Source organism: Anser brachyrhynchus (genome assembly GCF_964034855.1).
Source record: "Anser brachyrhynchus genome assembly, chromosome: 1".
Classification (NCBI taxonomy): Eukaryota; Metazoa; Chordata; class Aves; order Anseriformes; family Anatidae; genus Anser; species Anser brachyrhynchus.
Window position 1 is genome coordinate 18,157,845 of NC_137694.1, and position 19,169 is coordinate 18,177,013.

A 19,169-nucleotide genomic window follows, 5' to 3' on the forward strand; every position below is an offset into this window, starting at 1 on the left:
TCCACCCAGCCTCTATTTGTGCTTGGGATTGCCCCAACCCAGCAGCAGGACCTTGCACTTGGCTTTCTTGAACTTCATGAGGTTTGCGTGAGCCCACCTCTCAAGCCTGTCCAGATCCCTCTGGATGGCATCCCTTCCCTCCAGCATGTCAATCTCACCACACAGCTTGGTGTCATCAGCAAACTTTTTGAGGATGCCCTCAATCCTACTGTCCTTGTCACAAACAAAGATACTGAGTAGCACTGGTCCCAGTATTGACCCCCTGAGGAACACCACTCATAACCAGTCTTCACCTGGACATTGAGCTGCTGACTGGAACAATTTGAGTGCGAAAATCCAGCCAATTCCTTATCCTCCAAATGGTCCATCTGTCAACTCCAAAAGTAAAGGTACTTGGACAAGAGCAATTGCTATTCTTATTATATATTGTGCTTTCTGTTTCCTTCATCAGGTCTCAATTTATCTTGCACAAACACTGAGGCTTCAATCATGTTTTAAAATATCATTGTTTTGCTGATTTTTGCACTTGGTACTGGCTCTGAGTAATGAAATATCTAAAAAAATAATAATAAAAAAAATCCAGACTTTAATAAATTAATTTACTCTCCAAAACACTTGTCATATTCAGTGGGTAAATTATCATCATATTGGAACTGTGAGATTCTGGTTGTTCAGCAACAGTACCTTTAGTTCTGTTTGTTTACTTCTGTGTACTTAAATTGAAGGGAATTGACTGTTCTGCAGTGACTATACCACATGAACGGTGGATGATCTGTAGCACAAAAATTATACTAAGAGATGTCAGATAAATTTTTGGTTTGCTTAGGAATACTGTCTTCAACTTCAGATTTATGTGAAGTTCTCAATCTTCTCCCCCTTTGAAAGGCCAGTCTCTTATAATAATTGAAATTACAGCCTCCTAACCTGGTAAAGAGCATTTTTGACACAATTCTCTTTTACGTCCAGTTTTTGAGTTAGTATTTTCACTTTCATCTTCTTTCTGTATAGAGATTGGGAAGTTCTGTTTCCTGTTTAAATACTGTTGTCCCCTGTGCCAGAAATCCACACTATACTCAACTGTGTTTTTAATTCAGCACTTTTGTGTCTACCTCATTCCATTGTGAAGCACAGTGAGAAAGTTGTAGAGGAAATGATATTATCTTATCATATAGAAAAGAGTTGTTAATTCATTCCTTAAAATGTTCTAATTTGCATGTAAGCACTTTACATTATTTCATTTACATTCTCAATAGAAAGCTAGACTTGGTCATCAAAACCAGAACAAACTTCCTTTCATAATCATGTTGTAGCAATTATTTCTAACATGAATGTGTGTGGGCTGAACAGTTTTGCAGAAACAAAAAAAGATAAATGAAAATAGGATTCATTTGAAGTGTGTACAAGGCATCTAGTAGTCTTGACTCTGTCAACAGTGTATTTTATTATGACAGATTGTACAAACACAGTATTAGACTGGAATCAAAAAAACATTTTTTTTTTTTTTTTTTGGCACTGGCCCACTCTAGGCCCTTTTCTTTTCAACTCTGTCCATCACTCCGTCAGAGGGCTGTTGGTAATTCTCTTCTTCCCACGTTGTTCCTAGTGTATAAGGTCAGCCATATTGTTGGCAAAAATACCTTTGCCCCCAGTTAGTGACTTGGTTCCCATCTCTCCCAAACAGACATTGATCTCAGACTGGGTCCCCTGTAAACCAAAACCTTGTTGCTGACACCAGCAGTGCAGCCAATTATTGACATGCAGCATCAGTCCCGTCCTCCTTACGCCTCTTCCCCTCACCCATAGGACTGAGGAGAACATTGCTTGGGACCAGTGCCTGTCACTATTACCCCTAGAGATCTGTAGTCACTTTTGATACCCTCCAGATTGCCGCCTCATTGGTGCCCACATGGAAGAACAGCAAGGGATAATAGAGGCTCAGAAAAACTGTCAGCCTTTCTAAACAGTCCTAGATCTGGGTCCCCAGCAAGCAGCAAACTTCTGTAAGTGATAGGTCAGGTCAACGGCGGGGGGTCTCTGTCCCCTGCAGCAGGGAGTCACCTACTACTGTCACTTGCTGCTTCCTCCTGGCTCCTGTGTGGCTTAGGATCAGTTGGCTCAGATGCTTTATTTGAGGGTGCACCCAACTACTCCTCTTCACCTTAGAGGGCAACGAGTCTGTTCCATAGTTGCAAGTCTTCAAGTGGAACAGGAGCCCTCCTCTTGCTGCCAGAAGTCATCAGCTTTCAGCCTTTGCCTTCTTCAGAGTTTCCACTTACTCTTCTGAAAGGGACAGACTGTGCCTCCGCTGCAGGGCTGTGAGGCTATAGGGTTTCTGTCTATCTCTCTCATCCTTTTAGCTGCTTCATAGCCATGCTCATTTCCTCACATAACTTCTCTGCTTGGTGGCCCAGCTCTTCAGCAATGGCTCATGTCCCGCAGGAAGGGAGACCATCTCTTCCAGCCTCGGGGAGAGGCCTCAGGCACTCCTTGTAGCCTGGGCCTTACAAGGCCGCATCTACCATCTGAAGTTCTGCCTAGATCAAAGCCTCTGCCATGACAGGAGCTACTGCTCCAACACCTGCTAGGGAATGCACTCTGTGGTATGTCAGCACTATACCTGAAAACATTTAGGGTGGTCTGAGCTGAGATATGGCCTTTGGCACATGCTCCTGTACCTGTTAACTATAACCCAGGAGTGGTGCTTTAGGCCTGGCTTTTTGTAAGCCTGTCCCTAGCACTGGCTAAAAGGGACCTTGACGCTCTAACTGTGGGGCGTCTGTAACAAAGGCTGTAGATATTCTTGGTTCACAGGCACCTGACTGAACTTGTTAGAAGCTGCTAGAGCTTCCTCAGGCCCATGTTCCTGTGGCTACCTTGTCCTTACCTGGCTGCAGGAGGTGTTTCTGACAATTCCCAGGAGTCCTCTGAAGATCCAGAAACTCCCAAAGCAGAATCCAGCTAAGAATTTTGTAATTATTCATCAAATAATATTTTCTTGACAATGATTAATCTTGATTTATATAGCCATTCTCAGAGATGTTCTAAGACAGGAGGAGAATATGCAGGTTTTTGGACAAAGGAATTCTCTGTGATGGTTCAGAAATACTGCAACACTAAGAAGCATATATAAAATAGCCTGGTGAATACTGAATACAAGCTACTTCTAAGTCAGCACTTAATTTGGGAGCATGAAAACAATGGTATCTTAAAACCTTTCTGAAACAATAGGACAACAATTTTTGTTCTTTATTTTTTTTTTATTGTTGAATATTTATTTTTAGAGTGGAAAAAATAAGATTGTCATTTAAATTCTAACATGGGCAGCATCAGTATTTACAGTTTGGAATTTCCATTTTTATCCGTTAGCCAGGTTTTTGTATTAGATCATTCAATCAAAATGATTTAGTAACCCTTGTCTTTTTTGTGATACATCTGTTTCTACTTTGTAGAAACAGATTTCTACTATGTAGAAACAGATTTCCACTATGTAGAAACAGATTTCCTTGTGCTTCACTATTAGGCATATCATAAGACTTTCTTCCTTTCCTTTGGATAGGATACTTTCCATTTTCTCACCATGCTTCTAACTTCAAAGATGTTAATGTGATTTTCCCTGACATCCAACTGATCCTTTAAGGGAGGGAAAAGAAGAAGCAGGAGAGGGCAATAGCAGTGTTTTATTCAGTTGCCAGTGTGTAGCAAAACACAGTACATATTTAATCAAGAAATTGACTGTGGCTTTCCTTTTCTGTGATGAAGTAGTTGAAGTATAAAACTTAAAACTGAGAAGAGAAATAATATATATTTCACTTATTTGAAGTATATTTTGATAATTTAAAGAACATTGCCCCTATTATTCAAAGGTGAAAACTGAAGCTGTAAAAAATTAAGTGACTTTTTCTGAAATCACACACTATTCACCATAACATAAAATTAGGTCATCTTGTTCTGATTCTGGTGCACAGTTCAACATACCCCAGTGAAAACTCTATCTCAAAAAGACTTGAGGAAAAATAGTCTGTAATTCAGGACTTCAGGTTTTCTTCTATTTTAAGATATGTTCTTACAGAGTTTTCTTATGCATTTTGGTATACACTCTAAAGATTTCTGTGTGACTATGTACAAATATTAACCTGTCTTTCAGCTTTGCTTGTAATTTAATTACTGTTTAAAAAAAAAAAAACAACTTAAGGAAAGATTAATAATAGCAACTATAATTACAATTCAAGTACAATCTTACCACATGAGAAAGTTCTTACCTTGAACTTTTTTCTGTTTCTAGGAAGTTAAGAGGCAGAAGTCAGGTACTGGATGCTTTTGTCAGTAGGATCATGTATGTAGTGCTGAAGATTCTTCTATGGAGATTTTCTGAAATGTTGTCCCACCAGGTTGAGGAGTCGATCCATCCCCTCTATGGTGAGGTTACACACAGTGTATTACGTCCAGTGCTGGGCTCCCCAGTACAAGAGGGACATGGACATACTGGACAGAGTCCAACATAGGGCTACAAATGAAGATGATGAAGGGACTGGAGCATCTCTCCTATGAGAGAAGGCTGAGGCACCTGGGACTGTTCAGCCAAGAGCAGAGGAGGCTAAGGGGTGGCCTGCAGCTTCCTCACGAGGGGAGCGAAGGAGCAGGCGCTGAGCTCTGCTCTCTGGGGACAGCAACAGGACCCATGGGAATGGCATGGAGCTGGGACAGGGGAGCGTCAGGCTGGGTGTTAGGAAAAGGTTCTGCATCCAGAGGGTGGTCAGGCACTGGGACAGGCTTCACAGGGCAGTGGGCACAGCACTGTGCTTGCTGGAGTTCAAGAAGCATTTGGACAATGCTCTGAGACACATGGTCTGATTTTTTGGGTGGTTCTTTGGGGACCCAGACGTTGGACTTGATGAACATTGTGGGTCCTTTCCAACTCAGGGTATTCCATGATTCTATGATTCTAAACTAATCTAAATAATTCAGGCAGGTTTATTTCCTTTTTTTTTTTTTTTTTTTTTTTTTTTTTTTTACAGAACACAATTAAGGTTCTGGAACGAGATTGCTTGTGTTCAATTTTGTATTAGGCCATATCTTGGAGTGCCAAAATTTAAAGAACAGTCCTTTTTGTTGTATTTGGTTTTGTTTATTTTAGTGGAATGTCTTCCCTTGTCTCTTGCTCACTCTTTTTTTTTTCCCCCCCACAAAGAATTGGTTGTTTCCTTTCATATGTCTATTAATATGTTTTGCTTTTTTAAAAATCTTTTTATGAAGAAAAAAAGTGAATAAACTAAGCTACAGAGTATTGGTGAAAATAAAGTTAAAGCAGTGTAATAGTTCTCCTGCTGGCAACCAAGAGAATTAAATGACACAGAGAGTTGTGTGAGCTTATCTACTTTTTCTTGGGGGTAAACTATCTTGCAATTCATTCAAGTGACATATCCTTTTAATCAACACTCCTAGAGCACATATGTTCAGACCTCCCTACCTTTTCTGTACTTGGACCCTGAAGCTTGTTTTGCAAACATACGAGAAGCAGAAGCTTTCACTCATATGTCCCACTTTCAGTCACGTGCAATCCAATTTGTAAGCAGTTATCATTGTTGCTGTGTTAGCCTGCTAAAGAACAATTTAAAAAGGGAGTAAATTCTGTTTGTCATCATGACAAGAAGAAAGCATGGTGATAGTGAAGTTTTCAATAAAGCCATACTGGACTGGCAATCTTTTCGAAAAGCCTTATAATTGGGGGAGTCTCTTCAGTTACAAGGTGTGGTTTATAAAACCTGCTCCAATCTGTTTGTTTCCCTATTTTTTCTGTTGGAACATAAATCGAGCTGCTTAATGCTTTCCCTTCCCAAAACATTTTTTTCAAATTAGTTTTCATATTGATATCTAACAACAGTACTAACTGTGTGAGCCAAATTCATTACTGGTAGAGAAAGATGAATGCAACATCACATATTTCAGTAAAGTTCTGCATTTATCTGCCAGTAGTAAACCTCAGACTTCCTCTGGTTACTTAGTTATGTTTAAGCTTTGACAACAAACAAGTTATTGGTGAGTTGTCTTCTATTTCATACCAAGACTATCCTTTTTGGCATCCATATTTTTAAAGTATAATGACATTTGTTTTGTCTTAAATTTTATCTATTTAGACTTTTTTACCCAGGCACGCATATGTTCAGTGCATTGTTCACTATGATTTAACCATTTATCACTAGAAAACTGTGAAGTGGTGGCTAATGCAAGTATCAGCTGAACTTCCTGTATGTCAAATTATATTTTGTTCATGCATCAGTGTTAGGTAATTTTTATTCTTTTTCAGTGTTCTTTAACTATATTACAGGTCAAAGCTTAAGCTGATGGTTCACCCTACTAAACATCTGAAATCAAATGAGCTTTCTTCTGAGAAAAAGCAAAATGCTTCATTCTGTCAGTCTAAGTATGGATGATAAATTCCATCCTAGATTGTTATTTTTCAGTTTCTAAAGAGTTAAGTGAGATGGCTATGTAGGATAAACATTAAAAATGAAATATTTTGACAGTCATTTTAATCTTATTCTCGTGTTGTTTAGTACAATTTTATGTAGCTCTACTGGTATTTTATTTCTTCATAAAGACAAGATACATTTCAGGAACATTACATTTAAATGTTAAGCAGCCAAGCTAGCAAAAATGATCCTCCCTTCCTGGAGTAAAACATCTGCTGAAACTACTGAAGAGTCTATTTTCTTTTATTAATATGATGCATATATTACTTCTATTGATTGAGTTACATGTGCATTTGAAGAAGAGAATAAAATACTAAGGATGCATGAATATATGTTTTCTGAACTAGCTTTCTGATGTGATTACAGATTAGGATGAGAATTAATAAGCAGTTTTTCCATTGACTTCTCTTGTCATTACTCTTAAGTGTGACAACATGTGGACCTTGGGTTGGAGAGGAGAGTATAATTCTAGTGTCATTCACATTTAAGTGCAGCAGTTTTTTTTCCATCTCGTCTAAAGACAATGATTAGTTGCAGCTCCTCTGTTAGGGATTCAGATAGTATCATTTATTTTTCTACTGTTCAATTACAGTATCATAGTACTGTTCATGAAACTAGCCTTGGGGAAAGATAGAGATGAGAAATGTTTCCATCTACAGTTATGCTTCTCACAGGGAGATCTACTATATAGCAAAAGGACCTCACAATTTTGGAGTATATTTGAAGTCTTCTCCCACAATTTTAAATACAGCAGCTTGGCTTGTGCCGACATGCTCACAATCATTGAAAATCATGTTGAAAATGAAAATCACTTGCGATAACATAAAAGATTCCTAAGTGGCATCTGGGAACTTTAGAGTAAAATGTTTTAAATGGTCATTATTCCATACGCAAATAAGGAGATTAATTTAACTTGTGTTTGAGCACTGTAAGGCTAGATAAGCTTCTGTAAAACCCAAGTGATACTTTTGTCAAAAATGACAGAATGTCCAAAATCTGAGCTTTACATCATAATGTTGATGTTTTTTCCCCACTATGCTGTCCAAGGAATTTGAGAAACTTCTGCTCTTGTACTACAGTGCACTGTAGACATATGGCTTTGTTCAACCACTGAGGATGATGTGTTGTCAAAGATTCATGCCAGCACTTGTTTCGCCAAATAGTGTACGATGAGGAACAGGGAATCCAACCTAGTTATCAAAATTTGATGTTTTGAGAGAGGATGAGAAATTTTTAACTGTTATGTTTCCATGACAACAGGTTTTCTTATTTCTAGTTGTCTTCATGATTTATCTTTGCCATTCATGAAAATATGAAGCAGATTGTTTTATGTTTAACAATTAAGAAACCTATTTGTCTCATCTTCACTGCAGAAAATGCATGCAACTGCAATTACTGCTCTGCGTAAATTGTATAATACCTAGATCACCTTGAATTTCTGAGGCCAGCATAATTTTTATGTAATCAGCCTGATTAAATGATAATCAGGCTTCAATGATACTTTATGTCAACAATTAGATAAGTAAAGTTTTAAAGTAGGTGATATGAGAACAAGATCGGAGCACAGAGGTCAATTTTCTGTTCTTCACTTTGCAAATCTGCTTGAGTAACCTTAAGCAAAAGTGTTGGTTTCTTTTGAGTGCCTCCAATTTTGGATGTTTAGTTTCAGGTACTGAATAATTTTCATGGAGCTGAGCAGCTTCAGGTCTCATTTAAAAGAATTTAAAAATGCAAACACACACTATCTGCCTTTCCTAATAAATAAATTAACCAACTTCTTACCGCTATCATAACCAGAGGAAATCTCAGTGAACTAATCAATCTCTTTCCAACTCACAAAAAAAAAAAAAAAAAAAAAGAAAAAAAAGAAAATGGGGAGAGATAAAGTGTCATTTGTTCTCACTTCGTAGTCACTGTTGTTGCCTTAGGGCTGTACCAAGCTTGCTACACTCCCCTCTGAAAGACAAGGGGAGAAATCAGATGTGTGTACAGAACTGAATACATTACCATCAGACTCTGAACGCCTTGAGCAGGTGATACAGACATGTGCAGGCACTCCGGATTGCCCCTGCATGAAGGCAAAGGAACGTTTTATTTCCCTTGTGTTCAGAATCTTCTTTTTCAGTGGTATTAGAACGGGAATATTTTTCCTCTGTGGATTGTATGTGCTTAATATGTAAATATAAAAAGATTGAAAATACCTGTTTACTGTTTTGCAAGTGCTTTAGGATTTTGTTTCTGACGACAGTTAAGAAGTACATGGCACGCAGTTTTTTCCATGAGAAGCAGAACTAACGATACTTGGTTTCCCAGTGATTTGTGTTATCCCTAATCTTTCCCTCCTTACTTCTGGAACAACCACAGCTCTCTCCATATGGAAAAACCTCTAGGCAAGAGCCAGCACGTACTGTGGCTCTTGTAGAGCTATTCATATATTGATCAGCTGGCTAATATACACATCTGGCCAGCTGGTTGCTGTCAAACTGTGTGGTACGAGCTCTGTTCTCACTGTACCTCTCATTTAGTAAGGCACTTTACCTAACGACACATTTTTATGGAGCTTCTAGGAAAATAATGGATTATGTTTTTCAGATAGAAATTGTCCAAAAGATTCAAAAATTAAGAAGTGCCAGCTGGAAAGACAGACATTCAAAGCAATGGTCTACATTTTGTACCTGTAAGAAATAAGCTAAAAACATATTACATAAATGTTATACTGTCTCAATGTCAAGTACTCAGAAATTAGAAGATGTAAGAATTCAGATTACCTCTGCAATGTGATTTTAACTGCTTTGTGAATATACCATATTTTTAAAGCATTAGCTGCATGATCACATACTATATTTTCCATCTTCATTTTTAATGTATGTAATTATGAGGAGTGCAACTTGATGAAATATGTTTTAGATATTTCTCTGAGATTTCACACAGCAAGGTCAAAGTCCCAAATTCATTTGTTGCAGTTAAATGTGCACACAAACACACACATGCAAAGTCTTGGCAGTATCTTGCTTTAAAGTATCACTACTTCTTACAGAGATATTTAAGATTAGTAGCTATTGATTGGGCTTGTTTCTGCCCTCATTTAATTGATGTAAACAGGGGTACTTCTAACTGAAATCAATAGGGAGCGCTGACCTATGTTAAGTTTGATTTACATGGAATTTAAACAGAGAATGCTATTTTTTTTTTCATACTTTCCATGTGAATCGTATGTTTCACTGTAATAAGTAGATACAAGGAGTTGGACCAAAAGCTTAGCACATCCTAAGACTAGTTCCGATGTAGTTAAGGTCATTGTGAGACAAAAGTTAAGTGGCAGCTAACTGTGTTTGTGTATGGGCCACTTTTAAATGCCACTTCAGTAGCTTTTATTGGGAGCAAAACATTTTATTGGGAGCAAAATTTAGTGCTTGTCATTGTTTATATTTTATGTAAATAACTATTAATTATAAATATTTAAGATGCCTTCTATATATCAAATGCCGTTTTAGAATAAAGGTTTTCATGGACACACATTAGTCTGTTTAAATCAACTGAAGCATTTCAGATTTGATACAATTTGTATGGTGACATCAAAGCCATTGCTTCTAATTTAGCTGATCTGCTTTCCTGAGAGGGAAATGTGTTTCTTATATGCCGTACCTTCTGAGCCCTCCGTCATGTAATCTGGTTGATTTTGGAATCTGATAGGTGTAATGTCAGGCATTTTGAGGAAATCTTCAAGATGGATGCAGGCAATGACTGACAATCTGTGTCCTACTAACTTATATGAAAAAAATAGCTCCTTGAAGCAAATATGGTTTTGCTTCCATTAAAAAGTGCACCTTTCTGAAATGACATTCATCCGTTCCTTGTTGTATTTTTCCTTTAAATAAGAGGGATGATCACATTTATGTTCCAAATTGACACTGAAGAATGTAGAGCATATATATTCTGTGTAGAGATTATTTAATATTTAGGAAAAAAATACCAAAGGTTATAAAGGAAAAAAGTCATGTCTTGATCTTAGACCTGGAGATGTTCTGAAAATTTCCCTACTGGATGATTATAGTTTGATGAATGGAACCTCCAAGTCTAGAGACAACAACGATTAGTAACTGAATACTGTTTCGTAGGTGTAATGTATGAAGGTGGTCAGAATACAATGAACTTGAATTTCATCTTCCACTTGGGGAAAATTGAGAGTAATTCTTCTGAAATCAGTAGAATTACATTATAACAAGGTATTGCCTGTAGAAGGTAAATGGACCAGAATAAATTATTCTTCTGTAACTGTTTTCAATTAATTCCCTTATGAACTTTCTATTCTGGGGAAAAAAAAAAAAAAAAAAAGGAAAAAAAAAAGTTATTTTTTAACAATAATTCTATTTTTTTTAATTTTTTTTTTTTGGTTTTTTTTTTTCAGGTAAACCAGGCCTAATGCCCTAATATCAGAATTTGTTAAGTGGTTTGAAATGTTAGCAGTATGACATGGAGGTTTGGATGTCAAGTTACTGATATGATTCTAAAATGATAAAATGATATTCTCGTAATTAGGAGCTTAATGTGAATGTTGACTCAATTGGTATTCTTAATATGCACTAGTGCAGTATCCTTCATCCCAGACACACTTCGTATTTAGTATTCTACTTGACTATTTGGATAGAATGGTAAAAGTCTGGCTTGTTCTTCATCATTAAAAAGTAGATTTTTGTTGGAGTATAATTAATAGCAGATGTATAACTGTAATTTTTTTTTGATAGAAGCAAAGCTGTGTAATTTTTGTCACTATTTTATAAACATGAGGTCAAAGACAGAAAACTCTTTTTTCAGTGAAGACAGGCTATGAAAGACAAAATTTACTTCCCAGAGAATGAATAAAATACCATAGAATCATAGAATATCCTTTTGTAGTACCTGTGTTGGCAAAACAATCTTTAACATGCCAGTTAAATATCAAGGTTATGGAAGTCACAATTTAGATGGGAAATCTTACTTGGAGCATCACAATTTCATCCTTAAGGTCATCTTCACTTGCCTTCTAACCAGGCTGCTGACTTAAGAGACACCCAGGAGCAATGGTGCCAGCCCGAGCAGGCAGACGCGCCCGGCGTGCTTGCAGCCAAGCTGAAGGCTGCCCCTGCACAGCAGCACTGGTAAAGCCAGTGAGTTGAGTGTGGGTTGGAAGGGTGACGGTCCTTACAGGCACTGTCCTGGTGTGTTCAGTACCAACTTCTGCTACTGACTTACTGTCATTAAGTAAATGATACTGGCACAAAGCTGCCCTACAACCTGCGTACAAGAGTATTTTAGTATTGAGGCATGTCATCTACTGCATTTTAGATGTTTAGATGTTTGACAGGACACGGATACTTCCTTTAACACACATCTTGTACCCTATATTCTGTCTAGTACCCTGATCGTAACATGGATTTTGTAATTCCTGGAAGGAAGATCAATCTGAGTAGAGCTGAAACAACTTTAATGAAGACAATCAGATAGCTTCTCTAAGGAAAAAGGAATTCTGAATGGGCCAACAGGAAAATACAAGACAATAAGAACAGTACTATAGTGACTGAGAAATCATTTTTCTGAATGGTTTTAAGATTTCTGTGGACATTAGCAAATTAGCTTGAAAGAGAGTAAAACAGCTTCTAGGAGAAAGCAGTGAATCTGAAGTTGCAAAGGGGAGAAATTTAGACATCAGACCGTCACTTGCTGGGGTGCAGTGGTTTGTCAGTGATGATCTGGTCACATTAAGGAATTGAGTATGACTTGCTAAGGATGTTTTGTGTCTTGGGAAAGATAGCTTTAAATTTAAGGGGTAAGAGTAATTCTGTGTATGTAATACGGAAGTGTATTTCACTTTAAAACATTTGTTCTAAACAATGCATAATGAAAGATCTCATGTGGAAAACTGGGGGAAGTAGGCCAATGGGTAATGAACTAATTTAGAGCTTGCCTATATTGCTTTTTTGGAAATGTACTTTTGGAGGTACATGCCAACTAGACTTGGCATGGAAGAAAAATAAATATATAAAGAAGTATAGATTAAGTACTAAAAATAACTAAATAAAAATTTAGTTGTTTTTTTCCCCCAGTATTTTCAGCTTTATAATTGCAAATATTCCAGACCTATTCATGTTACAGATAGAATTAGAACACTACTGTAGCAGAATACAATCAAAACCTTCTTCCATTACTCTAAACTCAGTCCAAATCTATATTAATCAGGGCTCTACTTCCAAGTGTGTTAATGTAATCTGCGAAAAAGAAGGGCTACCCCTTGAGGCTAGAATGAAGGAATAAAAGGTAAGAGCACAAATGTCTTTTTTTAGGCATTTAACAATTAATGCATATAATTCAGAAATTCCTTTGACTGATACCACATTATTGGCAAGTGATTCCCACCAAGAGGGTGGAATCAGTGCCTGCTTGTCAAGCTCTGTTCTCCACTGAAGTCTGCCCTGACAACACATGTTCATCTTGGCAGGGCTTCTGAGGCGATGCGATAGTAACGCTTTCTGTCCCAGAGTTGTAAATGGTGCTGCAGTTGACGCATTTTTAACTTAAACGACAGTTGTGGGCTTCTACCATGGTTTTACTTTTCAAACTGTATTTTTCAAGATGAGGCAGCTTGATGTTATATACATATATATGTTTATTTCTATGGATACTTCTCAGCTGCTGGCACACAATAGTGTTTAAAACACGCAGATGGGCAGCGCGGTTCCATTTACCTCTGGTGTGCATTCTGTCATTGGCAGCCGACATGAGGAAGCCACAGGGACACATCTCCATACAAATGTGATTTTAAAAAGGCAATTTTCATTTTTTATGGTGGCTTTACAGAGTTTTCACAAAATTTAATGTGCAGATGACTTGCTATAGCATATTGAAAGTCAAAAGGCCTTATTCAACTTTTGTGTTTAACAGATTACTTGATGTCTCGAAATTAAAATAACCACAATTATAAAATGTTATTTGTGGTTAGAGACAGTGGGCTTCTTTGCAGAGTTTGGTATTTAATCAGGCAAGACATTCAGCTGCTCTGAAAAAAAAAAAAAAGACATATTAAAAACAATGTCCAAGAGTTTAATCAGTGTAATTATTATTTAAATACAGGTTTAAAGTTTTAATGCTTTTAAATTATATTCCATTATCTTTACAGTGATTGAAGTCTATGCATCACAAGAAAGACTATGAATCTTTGTTAATATAGTTATTGCTACGCTCACCACTGCTGTAGTACAGCTCTGGAGAGAGGAGACTCTTCCACGGGCCAAGGTAATGTTCCAAGGGCTGCTCTATGCTGGGCTGTGCATAAGTAGAAATATCTAGTCATTAATGCCATTGCTAACTGGAAACTGGGGCAACAGAAGCAAAACTCCCCTCTAGCACAAACAGGGCTCAGGGCCAGTGGAGACGACATCTGTTTAGGCCTTGTTCACTTCTGTAATATCCATTCCTTGCACCTTTCAAAACAGCAAGTGAAGTACATGCAGCTTTGTGTTCATAGATCATCATCTAGACTGTACAGATTTATTATTATTAAAACTGAATGAAAAAGAGAAATAATCAGAGACATGAAAAACTTCATAAGTGTTAGAATATTCATGAATTCATTTCAAACTCTTCCTACAGTTCACTGAGTTGACTGAAGCTACAGGTAGCTACAAAGTCTAAAAAGTCTGTGAATTCGTACAATTAATTGACATGAAAGACAATATTAATATATTTAGTCTTTCAGTATTTCATGTGCTGTCACTGTTCTTAACCCTGCAACATATCCACAACAGTATTCCTTATACAAGTTATTCCACCCTGGTATTCCTTATACTAGAGAGTTCTTGCTTTTGCAAACTTTGCAATTGGCCTAGTGCTTGTTAGTTATTTTATTGGCTTAAATGATACTATTACTAGAAGAAATCATACATGCATTAATAAATATTTGTGGAATTATTTCTTAAGAGAAAGATGCTAAGAAGATGGAACACGTACAGCATCACAAATAATAAGTGATATAGTAAAATAAAACTTAGTTCTGGACATAACGGAAGCTCTAAATCTTTGGGGGTTTTGAATGATGTAGGGGTTTTTAACTGAGTAAAATACTAAAAACTGAGTAGAAATGTAAATCAAAATATTTTTCTAATAAAAATCAGAACCGTTGTATACTATTCATAAATTGTGCAGTTCATGTTAATAATTTTAAAAGACCAGATTGTCTTATTTTTTATGTGGAACAGTTTGTAGGATATCTTATAAACATTGTTATTAACTTTTTATTTATGATTTGTCTTTCAAAATAGTTAAATGGCTACAGACCGTTACTGGGGATGCATTTTTGCTGACACAAACTTGGCTGTTCCCCCTGGTTTTTGTAATCATTTGTATTATTCCAGTCAAATTTTGATGATTCCAGAGAGTTTAAATGACTGGGTATAATAATGCATGGTACTTTCTATGTAGAAAAAATAATAAAATAAATTTATCGTAAATAATGATCACCTGGCATCAAGAACTTTCTTTTTTCTAAATTTGTTTTCTTTATTCATTTGAGACTGAAAGCGTTACAAAATCATTCCTGCTATATTTTACTTCCAGACACATTTATGTCTCAGATTCATTGAGTTTGATATTAAGTTCTGTTTCCATCTCTGTTTGAAATACTGTCTTACTTATATTGGATTCATTTGCCTCATTTTGGTCTTGAGAACCCTGTGACACTAACCCCCCATTTTTTCCTCTTTCCTCTTCCTGTTTTAAAAGTGACAACTGTCACTTGTTCATGTAAATATTGGCTCTATATAAATTTAGATCTTATTTAACTGAGTCAGAGAATATTAATTAGTAAATGGATTCTCCTGGCAACTGAAAAAAAAAATCTAAAAGATTTTTCAGGCATTCTGCATTGGTCTAACCAAATAAGTGAATTAATATATATAAAAATATGTATATATGTGTGTATGGAAATCATCCTTTTCAAAGTTTCCCAGAAAAGAACATTCTTTAGGTGGAAAATTCTTGTCCCAGCTTTGCTTGTGACCTGCGGAAAGATCAACAAGTCACTTCTCTTCCTCAGCTTTTTTTTTTGAAAGTGAAAGCATTGATATTTTCTCCCATATCAGGGGGTGAGATGTGGAGATATAAATGAGATCTACTTGAAAGATAAGATACATAAGGGCTAGATAGTTCTATTACCATCTTATTGTATATGCATATTCTTCCAAAATAAATAAAATTTACCCTACATAAAGTTTGTCCTTTATTTTTATAATATGGCCTTGATTTTGGTGTTTGTTTTTACTTTTCCTGAACCAAAACCTGCAATTATCTTGGTAGCCTGGACATATAGCCCTAAATGTATTTGATTACTCCCTTTTCAATTTTAGTGCTTGATTACATTTTTTTCAATAACTGTAAACAGAGAAAGCAATGCAAATTAATTGAAATTGTGACTATAGACTCACTGTAATTGTTAATAATTCACTAGTTTTGCAAATGCATTGCATTGAGAATCATTCAAATTCCAGAAAATTAAAATTCCATCATCTCCAAGTTCTTGAAGTACTTACTGTAAACATACAACAAAGATATAATGGAATATTGATTAACTTTTGAGCCTGACCTCTCAAACTTTACAGTTCTACTACTGGTAGATCAGAACTGTGCATAGAGAATATACTTGTGACATACATAACACTTAAATTTAAAAATTGTTTCAACAAGCTGCTTGAATTTCTGTTTTACTAACCTCTCCATGGATTATCATTACCCAAATGTAGTCCAATTTATCCATATTGTGAAAAAGTATTGGGAAACAGCTGGATATATTCTATCACAATTCTGTATTTTTAATGTAACTTTTTTTTTTGTTCTTTAAACATTGTGTTTTAGGATTTCTGCAATTCAATTTCAATTTGTGCTATACAGATTCATGTGATAATCTGCAATTCTTTTTTAAAAGAAAAATCTGTAGCCAGGCTAAGATCATGTTGTCTCACTAGCTCACAAATTATATTGTCTTTAAAATATCCTCTAACATTTCCATGCAACTGTGTTTTAAGAGGTTATAGAAAATAATAAAATCCTGTCATTGGTCACGCTTTATTTGTTTTAGTCATTAGTTTTAAACCATTTCTAGGAAAATAACTCAGTTCCTTGGGATGACTTTCCTTTTTAATTTTTGCTTTTTGCCTTTTTAATTTTTCCCCTCTTTGGCATGTATTAAATTGTAATATCTTTGGTTTCACTCCTGATCAGTAATAGCAATGCAGTTTGCTCCAGGTGGCCAACATTGAAGATTCTTTTTCAGTCTTTTTGTAAGGCATCTGTAGGCTTGACAGCTCCTCTTCTGAATCTTCAGTGCATGTAGGTTCATTCGCATCTATTTAAGTACAAACAGATGTTGATCCAAGGGGATGTTATATCACAGTTTGGAAACAGGAATGAAATGAAACATTGGATTACTCTCAAAACTGAGATTGCTTTGTTGTAAAAATACAGAAATTACAGGAACAGAACCAGGGCAGTTTTCAGGTTCACTCCCCTGTTACTGTAGCCAGTAATGCCACAAAATCATAGCTCAGGAGGATCAATGAAACCTCATGCACATTTCAGATCATTTCCCAACACCTTGTAACAAACTTTAGACCTGTAAATGGTGAAGAAGCATAACCACAATGTGCCTTAAGAATGCAGCAAGACAAATTCATGCAGAAGTTCTGAGTTTCTTAAAAAGTAAAGTTTTATCCTGGAGTGTAAAACAAAGTTTATTAGGTGAACAGCCCAAATAATAAGACGAAGTGGACTATGTTCTTCACCACAGAGGAGTCAATGCTTTCTTCCCATCTGGCAAGAAAAACCTGTTCCTGATTGAGAATCCTACGTCTAATTAAGCTCTGAATAAGTAAGACAGAAAAAGTATTTCAGAGAATTTGTCAATTGCGGAAGTATCAGCATAACCTTATATTTTCTTTCATGTTAGCTCAAGGGAAAGCAGTCTCTAGCATTCACATAACCAAGAAAAATAATAATTTAAATTCCTTGCAAGTAGCAATACCAATGAAACATGGGATTCACACAGTATAAACAGTGGAAACAAGCACAAGAAAATAGCAATATCAGGCCTTTCATTTGCCTGATGGTTTTTGTTTCTACCATAGAGCCTAACATGAGAAAGTTCAGTTTTTACTGTGCTGTTAGATTAAATGAACCGTATGTGAGTTTTAAGGGGCAAGTGAGATTTCAAAGGTGAAAAGTCTGTGAGCAGAAACTGTTGTTAAACTATACCATCTGCATGTTATCTGTTATGAAAAGATATGAAGTCCAGAGCAGAAGGGACCACAGACGAAACTAGTTTCAAAAGCACCTATGATTTCTCCAATAAAAAATAATGGTAGCAGAATTATACCAGTATTAACTGCTATTGAGAACACTGTCCCAGATGTGCTGTACAGCTGCTATTATCCTTTTTTATGGATTACTTCACTGTGAATGGATGAACCAAATTAAACCCACATTTTTGTTAATTTAATGACAAGCAGTATATAGAGTAAGTGCCCTGTTTCAATTTTTTAATTGCTTTTTAATAAAGACTTGCACAGACATGTTCCTCTAGAAGACTTCAGTTCTTCATTTCTTTGAAGTGTACTTCTCTGAGTATAAATGTTTTATTACTCACAAAGTGAAACTGTTTGAAACTGAACTCAAGTTTGAGTGTGAGGTGAAGAAGCAGAGTTTCTTTCCTTTAAAGTGCAACTTACTTTTGAGTAGAGAAAATGCAAATAGCACTAATTTTCATGAATGGCAGTAAGGTCAGGTTCTGTTCTGTTTTGCTACCTGAACAACACAATCCACTTTTTACTTATCAGCATCCAGCAGTACTGTGAAACATCAATCTACCTGCCTTGCCACATGCTGACGTTATTTCTTGGTGATGATTTCCTATTGCTTTATACCTTAGGTCATTATTTCCTATGTACCATGGGAAAAAAAGCAAACAAAAAAAAAAGTTACCAAATTGTTATGATTGGGACAACATCCTTTTTTTCAGGGATAAAAAATTACAGCACTAGAAAACAGGTTTAATAACATTGGGCCTTTGGGATCTGACTTCAGACAGCATGGTCATGCTCTTCATTTTGCCTCTACTACTGAATGAGAGTAGCAGAGAGGCACCAGGTTAGTTGATCTCTGTTGATTTAGTATCAAACTCTTTGGTCACACTTCTGCTGCAACCACAGTCTCTGAGATTGTCCCAGATGGAACTCTATCCCATCCACTCCCCCAAATACTGCTGCTCTAAGGAAAAAAGATCACTTGTAGACATGTTTACACCTATCCCATCTTTATTCCCTGGTCATGCTGTAAAAATACCCAGAAATTTCCAGCTGTTCTAGCACCCATCACTTCAAGGCAAATACAGTGTTGTGTCACTATAAGAGCCAAGTTGTTGGCAGCTGTCTTCTATTGCCCAAGGAAGGCTGTAAAGAACACAGGCAAAAACATACAATTATATTTAATAGATGAATTGTAAACAATCTTTGTATCTATAAGGACAATTAAACACAGAGTGGAGAAGACTCGTAATAATAACTGGATGTATGCAATTGCAACTGAAAGTGGAATCTGACTCTCTAGTCAATGTGAAGTCAAAACCTTTCTGTAATCAAAAATGAGTTGTGTTAAGCTTCAGGCAGGGGGATCATAAGC

The 19,169-nt window shown here is 36.3% G+C and overlaps 1 protein-coding gene across 4 annotated transcripts in view; it reads left to right on the forward strand.

The window, feature by feature from the left end:
- Positions 1–19,169, forward strand: part of TAFA5 (TAFA chemokine like family member 5) — a 440,326-nt gene that overhangs the window by 45,618 nt on the left and 375,539 nt on the right. Inside the window, exons 3-4 of one of the 4 annotated variants that reach the window (XM_080598081.1) lie at positions 4,283–4,416; positions 12,687–13,616. The exons of 2 other annotated variants lie outside the window; for them this stretch is intronic. In XM_080598081.1, the coding sequence (XP_080454207.1) occupies positions 4,283–4,416; positions 12,687–12,709 (157 nt within the window). In that variant the 3' untranslated portion in view covers positions 12,710–13,616. One more of the 4 variants, XM_080598082.1, reaches the window with a different exon arrangement.